The sequence below is a fragment of the Heliconius melpomene genome, chromosome 21 (assembly GCF_056956725.1).
Source record: "Heliconius melpomene rosina isolate 202511_hmr_F chromosome 21, ASM5695672v1, whole genome shotgun sequence".
Classification (NCBI taxonomy): domain Eukaryota; kingdom Metazoa; phylum Arthropoda; class Insecta; order Lepidoptera; family Nymphalidae; genus Heliconius; species Heliconius melpomene.
Window position 1 is genome coordinate 6,102,514 of NC_140409.1, and position 11,631 is coordinate 6,114,144.

Genomic DNA, 11,631 nt, shown 5'->3' on the forward strand with positions numbered 1-11,631 from the left:
CCGCGTCCGGGTCCGCTAGTATATTATAATCTGGATCTGTTCCTATAACATTCTCATCAGAAATATCTTTTGAATATTGCTTACTATCTGATGCACTCCGGGTTTGAATTTTACATATCAGAATTATTCTTGGAAGAAGAGTAATACCCTTAATGATAATGACTACACTTGCCAGTGCAATCGTTGCACGAAAGATTTATGAACTCGAGATTTTTTGAGTTCCACGAAATGTAGCAATTGCTTCTGATAGGCTTACTAAATTTTCTATCCCTACGATATCAGCGGTGATTACTTCAATTAATATTATTGAAGGATATCTTTCGAGTAATATATATTTTTGAGTTTCATGAAATTCACTGTATCAAAGTCTTCAACCACAGCTCTATCGGCAGTTCTTTTTAAAATTCCTCCCACGCCATCGGGCGCACATTTTCCATGGCCTGGTTAGAAATAATGCCTTGAAAATAAGCTCGTTCTCGGATATAAATTATTTATATGTCGAGATACAATGTGAAAAATAAACTTGTTCTTGTACTGATTAACTGGACTATCACTCAAGATGTGAATTACATGAATGTTCAAATCTTAGTTTTTAAACCATCCAAATTATCTTAGATAGAGAGCTAATATTGAGGACTTTGACAGCACCATTGCGATGTAAATAAAGTACACGTCTATGAAGAGTACTTTGTTGCTTAGTAACGCCATAAAGAACTTGAATTCTTACACAGTTCACCTTTTTTATCCCTATATGTCAACAATCCGTATAGGTTTGACAATTTTTTTTCAACTCTTTCGTTTTAGTCTTTTTCCCCTTGAACTCATTTCAGGTACAGGTTTTACTTGTCCTTTTTTCTTACTCTTTCGCGAAGTCTTTCTAAATTGATAGGATAACTCTTCATTTTTCTTTACGTTTCCGATCATACTCTTTCTTTTTCAATTTTAATTGTGTGTCATTAATTAATGATTTTTTTTTGGAATATTTATGTTAATAAAGCTCCAAGACGAGAAAGCAAAGACCAATTAGCGTTAATGCAGCTAAAACACAATAAGCCTACAAAGAGCACGGTTAAAATAATCATTCCCTCACCTCGCATCATTCCCGCACTACAGATAATTATGAGGGAATGACGAAATTAAACATTACCGCCAAAAACGCACATAAAAATGCATTCTTTCGTATTGCATTTTATGGTCACATTATTAGCTACCAAAACCAACGTTAACGTTGATTAATTAATTAGTTAAAATTGATTACCTTTTTTTTATAAGATGTGATGTAATGACGGCCAAAAATGTAACTTAGTAAATTATGAACTAAATCTTTTTTTTGATAGAAACTATGTGCATGCACAAGATGAATTCACTATAGTAAATTATTAGCAGCACTGCCGACTGTCAAAAACAAATGAATGAATTAATGAAATTCAAATAACACCTTCAAAAATGGGCTGTAAACGCAAGTGTGAAGGAATGATTATTGTTTTTGGGACAAAGTAAAACAGAAGCATAAGTTTCAATTATCTTTATTTATTTTTTTGTAATTATGAATATTTTAAGAAAACCACTTTATATTAAGCGATCAGTAAAAGTCTGACATAAAATTTAGTGAAATGTATCAATTTAGCGACTATAGAGTATTTGAATCTGGAGTTTGGGACATAGCGAGGGAATGTTTTTCTGATGTTAACATAGGGAAAAAAAATATCAGATATCTAGTTTACTAGAAAGTCTTATAGGTATTATGTATCCACTATTGCATACTTAGTAACAAAATAATAATAATTGGTTAAATTTCATAACTACTTAGAAAAAATCAATTAGGACATGAATTTCGTATTTTCGTAAGAATGACCCCTATAATAACATCAAGATATGAGAATAATAAAAGTAAATATTAATTAATTCTTTGCACTAAAGCTATATTAAACTTAATCAATCGATTAAGTTTAATATAGCTTTAGTGCAAATAATTAATTAATATTTACTTTTATTATTTATTGTAGATTTACAATAACTATAGTATTTGGATGAATGTAAAAAAAAGACTTTGGTACCTTATCAATACCACTATTTACACTCATCAGCACACCGCTTCAAAACTGCATCAACTCCATCGGGAACTCATTTTCCTTGTGTAGATTCCTAGTAGTTTAAAGTTTTTAGTATACCATTTTAAATAAATGCATACAAATTGAGTTTTAAAATTATTTGAATTTATTATATTGTAAGCAAACTTGAGTAAAAGAGGCGAATTACAAGTGAAAAAGACCATAAGAACAATAAAATTGTGTCAATCTAAAGAGTTCCTTGCAGGCAACGGCTATTATTTTAAGGAAACTCAAATGAAGTATGTTTTGAAAATTACGTAGAATCTCTATCTGAATAATTTAGAAAGATATTGTTACCATTAATACATATATATAAACAGTCTTTGTCCTAAACTGTTGAGGTATCTTGATTAATTTCTTTAGGTTTGGGTTAGAAATATTTTATTACTCTAAGTATATGCTGTTCCCGTAAAAGGAGAGCTGACACTTCTATCCTGTATATGGTAATCTTTAGTTGATTTAAATTTATTAACAATTACTATTCATTTATTACAAGAAAATGGCAAAGTAATAAATTAATAATGTGTCCAATGTTTCCATTTAATTTTTTATATATTAGTAGTGAATACATGTTAATAAAATTCTTCCATTACTGAGTCATGCAGAGCGCATAGCAGAAACTTCTATGAAAGAAGATAACCAAGTGTACCGAAACACCAAGACATGAATTCTAAAATTCGTAACATAACAGGAAAAAAACGAGGTTTCATGTTCGGTGGGAATACAAATATACATAAATAAAAATATATATTAAACTCTTTTATTAGGGCAACTTATTTACTATATTATATTCACATCGTATCATTAGGTGAAGGGGAAGTATTTTAATCATTTGTCATATAATATTTTTTAAACTTTATTATTTAATTGAAATGTATTTTAGGGGTAAAACTAACAATAATTGCTCATCTTCATTTTTACCAGTCATATTTCAATCAGTCTTGCCATATATTTTTAAGTATTATTTCACACTAAGGATAGGTAAAAATTTTATAGTAAACATATAAAAATTTTAATGTAGCTGGATCCAAGCCTATGCCACTTGGAAGGTTTACAAGAGGCGCCGGCTCGAGCTCCGTTACGTTTAAATTTTCATATGTCTTATAAAATATCAGTCTTCACAATTAATTTTAAATATATTTATACATTAAATTTGGTACAATAATATTGGCCACAATATTTTTTATATTTATAACAAAATGCGTATTTCACATTAGCAGACTTGGATAACTAATTGTTTTAGTAATGAGTTCACATGTGTAATGAAAAAGTAATATATATTCACAAAAAAAAGTACTAGATTTTTTTATAGACTAAAAATATAATATTTAAACCACCTATTTATTATTAATTAAGGACAACATTACTGCTAACTGAGATCATCAGTTACGTATGAGACAATAAAATAAAAAATAAAATTTTGTAATTAACCCACATCCATTTACATATGTTGAAAATAAACTATTTTCACTACTAGCTTTCTATATTCTTCTCAGGCACAGAAGTAGGATTGTAGACACTTGTGTAGGCAAATTGAACCCTGTAATAATTATTTATATAAATAATAAAATACTTTTAAATAAATGTGGGTGGGCAAGAACATTTGGCTATGGTTAAAAATATGGTTTTCATCAATATAGTTGGTAAAAATTGGATTGCAATATTTTCTTACTTTGACAGATAAGTTCTGGTGAAACTAATAAAAGTGTATTAAAAAGTAAAAGGGTTTAGTTTTAGGTTGTATCCCGCATATAGCAATTCAGGCACAGGGTACTCAGAAAGACACTACATTCCCCAATATCTGCCCAATTTTTCGAGATATGATGAGCAGAGTGGCGGAACTCAACGCCGTACTTTGTTTTGTACTTGTACCAGTGCGGGGACATGAAAACTATTCACTCCAGTGGGAATCAAATTCATAATCGTTGAGATTACAGTCAATGTGACGCTGTGCCATAATTGCAAAAATGGTATTATGGCATTTAAAATATACCTATTAAAATGGCCTTACCTTCGTTTTCTGGCAATTCTAGCAAAATGTATTTTGTGAACAACATACATTATTGTAAATAATCCCAAAAAGAAACATGCTCCAATAATGGGTGATATCTGTAATTAAAAAAAAACATTCTTCATCGGTTTTTTTCAGCTTTTTTGCTAAAAATGGTTCCTTAAACGCGTAGACGCGTATTGAAGGTAAAAATCATATTATACGATAAAATACAAAAGGTAGTAGTAAGTACCTCTTTCAATAATACTATGTAAAAAACGTTCATTACAAAAATAAACTAGTCAATGTTGTTTTTGCAACGAACTTGGAAGGTTTATAAGTACTTTCCCATACGCGGTCATTTCTTTTAACTAAATGTTACGGGAGTCTAATTTATGGAAAAAAAAAGTTCAAAAAGAACAGAAAAAATAATTCGCACCTTCCACATACATGAGTTTTCAGTATGATTCAGATAAGAAAATTATTATCACAGTGGTAGAATATATTGATGGATTGATTAAACATTCATTGTTATTAATAAAAAAGGTACAACTACGATTTCACTTCCATCAGCCACAGAATATGATTTAAAAGCCAATTTAAAGCAAGTTGAGGATAACATTCTGGAAGAGTATATGCAATTTTATAATAGGTAATATTTTTAGCTAGCCAACTGCAAATGTTGAAGATGAGAATGATGGAGAATATGACTATGGATAATAAAATATGACAAATCAATACATGTAAAATGTTATTAAGGTCTAAATGTAATTTTTAATAATAAGCAATAAAAAATATAAATATTACGATTTATTTGTCAAACTATGTACCGCTTACATTATTTCTTGCTAATCTAATAACAGTTTTAAAATTTTAACTCTGGTTTACTAAATTAAGCATAAAAACTCTGTTGAAACTGATTTGTTTATGCATGAAACAATGTTTATTGATTCCTTAAAAAAACTAATCTAGTGAAAAAATAAAGTTACCTGTTTAGTGCATTCGTAATTCCAATCAACAGTAATAAGATTGTCATATAATTTTAGAAATCTTTCGAACGGACAAGTTTCGCCACAGTGTGGTATATTTATGACAATTGGTTCCACAATTTCAGATGAATTCCTGTATAACATACGCAACGAGTATCCCATTGTTGCATTATCTGAAATTATATAACTTTTAAGTGAAGAAAGTAAATAAAAAATTAAATAGAAAGAGAAAATAAAAAACAAGGCCGTCGTGACTAAGCGGCATAGCACCTTACTGTAAACATGAGGATTGGATTAAATCTTCGATTATTTACTCTCTTTGGTAAGAAAACAAAAAAGTTCCACAAGTCAGTTCATGTTGTCTCGAAAATAGGATTATATGAAGGAAATAGAGTGTCTTATCATTAGGTTCCCTATGTCAACCCTGCTATAAGCGGGATACAGCTGAAAGCTAAACAAAAACATTAATTACTACCTTGTAAAAGTTCAAAAAAAACGGTAGCCGTGTATGGTGGACAATTTCCATCATATACTCCGATTGCATTTAAAATATTCCCAATAGTAAAATCGTGACCACTGTATATCGATAACTTTAGGGGCTTAGGATTCTTCTTTTGTATAATTCTATTCATTTTTCCAATTATTTCCTTTAGAAGCGGTCCAACCATTAAACGAGACATTTGTGGTGTAGCAGTAGATGTTGAAAAACTAGAAGGAAATTACATTACATTTCTTAATGTGTCCACTAAGGATAGGAAAATATTTTTAGACAACATATAAAAAAAAATAACAAAGCAGGACTCCGACGCACGCCTCCTTAAAATGCGTCAAGAGATCTGACTCCTACTTTGTATTAAAATTTTTATACATTTACTAAAAATATAATTTCACGAAAATTATGCTATTTCACAAAGCCAACATGGTGCTAAGGGGAACAGAGTTTAACATAAATTTCTTCTGCCGACCCTGCTATGTACGCAGTACTTGTGAGGTTAAAATATATATATACTTAATTTCATTAGTCCAATATATATAATATGTAATATGTCTCATGTAAGACAAGATTGACTATCAATATTTTAATACATTAAACAGTATAATAGGAATAAAGGTTTATACTACCTATAACAAGCCGGTTCTTTTAACTTGTTGGGATAAACAGATTGGGTCCAGTTAGGTAAAGTGAAGTTGTATAAACTTTCAATAAACAATATATTGTATATATCATTTATATCATTGTAATCTTTAATTTTTCTTCCAGTATAAGCAGTCAAATAACTGAAATATCAAATAATACTTTATACTGTTGAGATGAAATATTAACTTATAGAATTAACAATATGTTAATATTTAATCTCAATATAGTTATCCGTAATAATGGATGTAACTGTTAATGAACAAAGCAAGTTGTAGCACAACAACATAGTCTGACTGAAAATGCAGATGTTGCAAGTTGTACTCCAATCTAAGGGAAGAAATTATTTTCATTGGACTCTGGTAACACCCACCACCACTCAATGTTTTAACACTGGGTTTCCTCAGCCAACCACCCTATACGTAATATGTTGCACCATGGGGAAAAAGAAATAGTTATGACAAAATATAGCTGTAACTATAGAACTTACTCCATGAGGCCTTGATATTTACTCAGTCTCTCTTTATAAGGAGCAGAATGCATGTACTTATTTTTCTCTTTTATATAAGGAATACATTTTTTTTTCATAGCTAATACTTCATCATCTTTTTCTGGTTTTGTATGAACAGGTATAGGTTGCCACATCAAATTTGTATTCCAAATAGAAGTACCATTCGGAGGATACATGCCTTAAATAATAATTTAATAAATAAATTCATTTGTCAGAAAATTATAGAAATATATTTTCTCTTTAGAATTTACTCTTATGAAAAATATTGTTTTATTAATTTGTACTTACTGTGATTTACGTTTATTTATTTATTTATAAATACTTTCCACACATTTGTAAATTAATATTGAAGTAATTAATATAAATAAATTAAAATATAAATATAATAAAGTATTATATTATTAATTTTATTATATGAATAGTTTTATTTGTGAATTGTGAAATGAAATATGTTCTTGTGATGTATATTATACACTAAATAAATTAAAAGTACATTAAGGTTAAAAATATATTATTATCAGTAATTTAAAATAAAGATAGAGATGTTACCTGCCAAGTTAGCCATAGCTGACATCAATGTACGATCAACATCTGTTGACCTTATATATATCTCAGTGGGGTCAAATTCTTCTGAAATTAAATGCTGCAAACATAATAATATTTAGATTTATTTTATTGCAAGACAAAAAATGAGTTTAGAGTTCTATCACAAATCATCAAATTTGATTGGCAGGTGCTGATTGGAGTGTAACACTAGGTTCCTCAGGATTCAGCATGAAACTTAAAAACGATAAATTGTTATTTTAAAATTTGAAAATGCAACAATTTTGGTAATTTTTAAGTTGTAAAATCTATAAAAATATACTTTTGACTGTAACTGGACTTTAATTACATTATAATGAATATTCATTAAAGTAGATTATTGTTACTTTACAGCTTTTAAATGATTATCAACTTCTTATTTCTGGAATTACAAATCATATATTATACATAATACTTTATATATATTAACAACCATCAGGCAATACACCTGACGGTGCACCTGAGGCATTAAACTATTTGGCCTCACATAGTGCGAGGCAATACCATTCAACCTGAGACATTGTAAAGGCAGACATCTATTAATCTCATTGAATAGCCCACAATCCATACAATGTAAAGAAAGTCTTGCAAGATTAGGTTCCTTTGAAACTCAGCACCTTACAGAAGTAGTAAATACTAGACCTACCAAGTAACGTTTTCTGAGCCATTTTCCTAAAGCGTAGTGCTGTCTTTTGCCAATATTTGTTAACTCCCCAAATTTTACTGGCCAGAGAGATTCATTGCGCCAAGGATCTGTAGGGTATGGATCCACTGGCGTCCGGTCTCCATGTCTATATATAACAGCAGCATATTGCACAGCTTTGTCACCATACGTCAGGGTTACAGAAAATAATAAAAATGGTAAAATAAACATTTTTAAATGCATAAATAATAGTACAACTTTTTTAATGCTTAAACATAACCATTTAAATTAGATTATAATATAAATAAGTAATAACAAATAATAATATGAAAACTGACCATGCGTAAACTAGGAAACTAAACAAACTGAAGTCAAATTTTAAAATAGAGTAAATTGTATAATTAATGCAGAATGTCACATCTCATATAGGCTCTGTGCTTTAGGGAAGTCCTATTGTCAAAATCATTTAACTTTACTCTATGACTATTAACTATTCGATCTGGTATCGATTAATTGATGATAATTTTATATTTATAAAATGATATATTTTTTTTTTATTTTTATTTTTGCAATTGTTGTGATCTGAATACATTGAGCTGGTCTGAGGAAGAATGATGTTTATCTCTATTCATTACTGAGAACAGTCTATTATCGATTATAGGTATATTGTTGCACATAATATGTAGCTACCACTTGATAGTGTACTATTATACTTATTCAATGCATGCTAATTGGCACGTAATCGATTATATTCCGCATGACGATAATCTTGGAAAGGCAGATAAAGAAAAGTTCGGAAAAGAATTTAATTTCATTCATTCCAAAAAATGAGGCAGAAAAAGGAAAGTGGCGTTGCGAGATCTGAAGATGCTTTCTTTATCGTTGTGCCTCCTCTTTCTCCAATTACCTCGCCATCAAACAACCATCTCTTTGAGTTAGTCCTCACAGCGGTGTCAGCAATCGTGAATCTACTTCTTAGCATTACATCACGTGCATTTCCCGAAGCATCTGTAAATTGTGAGAATTAGTGTGGTGCGGACGATTAAAATACCACGACTCCTATAAAACCACTGGCAGAAAACAGACGAACTGTTTCAATCGTACTCTAATGGGTGGATGGATGTGCTCGGCTGTCCATACATACGGGGACACCATAGCTGAAGTGGAACCTTAGCAGTCCAGCAAAGGCAAAGTTGCACTTATTGATGACATTCGATAATTGAAAGTCTGAAAGTCTGAAACACCTGATGTAGAATCTTAGCAGACTGTAAGATTTTATATTAGGTGTTCAAAGAGGTGTTCTACATCTATAAGAGTCCTACGAATGATAATCAACATGATGATAACAAAATTTTGTCAAATGATTTTATCTTCCTTTACCTGTAGTACTAGGTCTCGTTTCTTGCGTAATTTCATAATTTTTAGGTATAATTTCATAATTGTCCCTATTGGTATGTTGCATTGTATGAAAAACAAAGAAAATGCAGCAAAAACGATACATAAACCCTCCTATCTTTTGATTGCGTTGACTTAGAAGCTTGATTTTTTTCTGTGCTCCAAAAGACCGTAGGCCAGAATATTTGATATTAATTTCAGATAAATACATGCACACGATCTCGAGATAAATGTTCTTGAGAAAGAGACAGACAAACAACAAAGTGATCCTATAAGGGTTCCATTTTTTCCTTTTAGAGTATGAAGTTAGGAAATGTTAGTTAGTTTGTGGCATTATCAAAAGAAATATTTGCAGAAATAACTACAAGCTTTTTTTTTTGGAATTGCTCTTTCAAAACCAGTGAGATGAGAGTAGCATAAAGGTCCTAAGGAGTTACGAAAACAAAGTTGCGGCAATTAATAATTTTTATATGCCCATTTTCATCTAGTATTTTATCTATGGCATGTCTATGATATATTTTATTGTAATGACATTTATAATTAAAAAAATATTCATTAAATTAATATTTTTTAATGCAAAATGTGTAACTAATTAAGTAAAAACGATAAGATACTGCCGCTCATGAACAATTTTAATTGCCCTGTTAAATAAATTACAATTTTATAGCACGTACATAATTTAGAAACAGGATTTTCTAATGTTATATTTCCTACTAGTTTAACAAAATATTTAGCAAGTTTCAAATTGTTAATTTGTGGTTTAAAGACTTAAAGATATTTAAATTCCTTTGTAAATGTTGTGTAAATGTTTACCTAGTGATAATTAAGGACCAGTAAGTACTTAATAGATTCTTTTACTATTTGTCAATTTCAAATTTTGAATAATTTAGAAATGCATACAACGTTTAAGGAAATTGTGAATACAAACAATTTATATAAATATTGATTAAATATGCAAATCAGTGTATAATATTTTTATTTAAAAAAATGTAAGGTCAATTTTTAATTTTATAAATATAAGTGAAATATTAATTATACCTTGTAGGTAATAAGTAATTTGAAAACTGTAATGGTTCTGTTTGAACTTTTGAAGTAACATATAGCACTACTACGACTAATACTTATTCTACTTAAACACAATAGTTCTAGTATAAAAAATCTAATCTTATAGCTTCACGCTGTATCCCGCAAACAAAAAAAAACAAACTCAATAGTTTATTAGAATTTAAGACCAATTTAAATTTAACGTGGCACGACGAGGTTCCGACTGTTAATCCTATTGAACTATTGGGCTTGTTTTTTTTCTTTTTAGTTACATACAATCGGGTTATAAGTTTTGCATATTTTTTTTTTACATTTTTCACTCGTGGCATAGCGGCACAACCGTGTGACTCCAACCGCGACAGGTTGTGGGTTCGATCCTCACTTGAGGAAATTAAGATTATCATTACTTCGTTTTGGTGTAGAAGCAAAGCACGGCGTCGAATTCCACTCAACACGCAACGCACACTAGGCTCCCTACATGCCGGTACAGCGTGAAGCTAAAAAAGATACTGAAGATACTTGGAAACTTTTTTGGTAGAAATATTCGAACATTTTAACAAAATAGCTTGTACACGGGACGACATCGACGCAGCGACACGCTATAGTCCCCACATAGTAGGTTCACCAAAGGAACTTGGGAATCTAGTGTTAAAACACTCTGTTCCTCATTAGGACTCTTCCGTTCTCCACTTTCCATAGATTTTTTAAGAGCATCTTATATTTAGAGAAGAGCTAGGAAATAGTTATAAAACATTTCATTTCCCCAAGTGGAAATCGAACCCGTAACCCTCGCACTTATAGTAGCAATATACGTAGCAACATATATTGTAACAGGTATTATATAAATGAAAATCAGCTTCGCGATATATTTAAGACACTCCGTACACCATTTTCCGCCGAATTCAACTCGCGGAACTCAATACTGCGCTTTGTTTTGACACCAGAGCGAAGAAATGAAAATATACATTTAAATAAAATGTTCATTTCCTCGAGTGGGGATCGAACCCATAACCAGTCGTGTTTACAGTCAGACACTTGTGCCCCAGCACCACGACTGGCGTCAAAGGTACTACATGCTTTAATATTTCATTATACCGCTCTTATTTCCCGGTGATGGTACCAACGATAGCCTACTGGATGGTACACCACCACCAGGAGATAACTTTTCAATTAAAATAAAATAAATTTATCGTCTTGTAGTCCTCGTAACAAAGCTAATAAATTAATTTTT

At 30.4% G+C, this 11,631-nt stretch overlaps 1 protein-coding gene across 1 annotated transcript; it reads right to left on the bottom strand.

The window, feature by feature from the left end:
• Positions 1-2,857: 2,857 nt before the first annotated feature.
• Positions 2,858-8,344, bottom strand: LOC146527023 (prostatic acid phosphatase-like). Its single transcript, XM_085205841.1, has 8 exons — positions 7,965-8,344; positions 7,286-7,379; positions 6,716-6,914; positions 6,213-6,368; positions 5,566-5,798; positions 5,091-5,263; positions 4,123-4,220; positions 2,858-3,651 (listed from the first exon to the last, which is right to left on the bottom strand). The coding sequence occupies exons 1-8, from the start codon at positions 8,202-8,204 to the stop codon at positions 3,585-3,587; spliced, it is 1,260 nt and encodes a 419-aa protein (XP_085061967.1). The 5' UTR covers positions 8,205-8,344; the 3' UTR covers positions 2,858-3,584.
• Positions 8,345-11,631: the final 3,287 nt, after the last annotated feature.

Bases quoted from the DNA above. Each gene is read 5' to 3' on its own strand.
- LOC146527023 (XM_085205841.1), bottom strand. From the start codon at position 8,204: ATGCATTTAAAAATGTTTATTTTACCATTTTTATTATTTTCTGTAACC. The intron at 5,264-5,565 runs GTAGTAATTAAT...ATATAATTTCAG, and splicing joins TTTTTTTGAACTTTTACAAG to ATAATGCAACAATGGGATAC. The intron at 3,652-4,122 runs GTAAGGCCATTT...TAATTATTACAG, and splicing joins AGAATTGCCAGAAAACGAAG to GGTTCAATTTGCCTACACAA.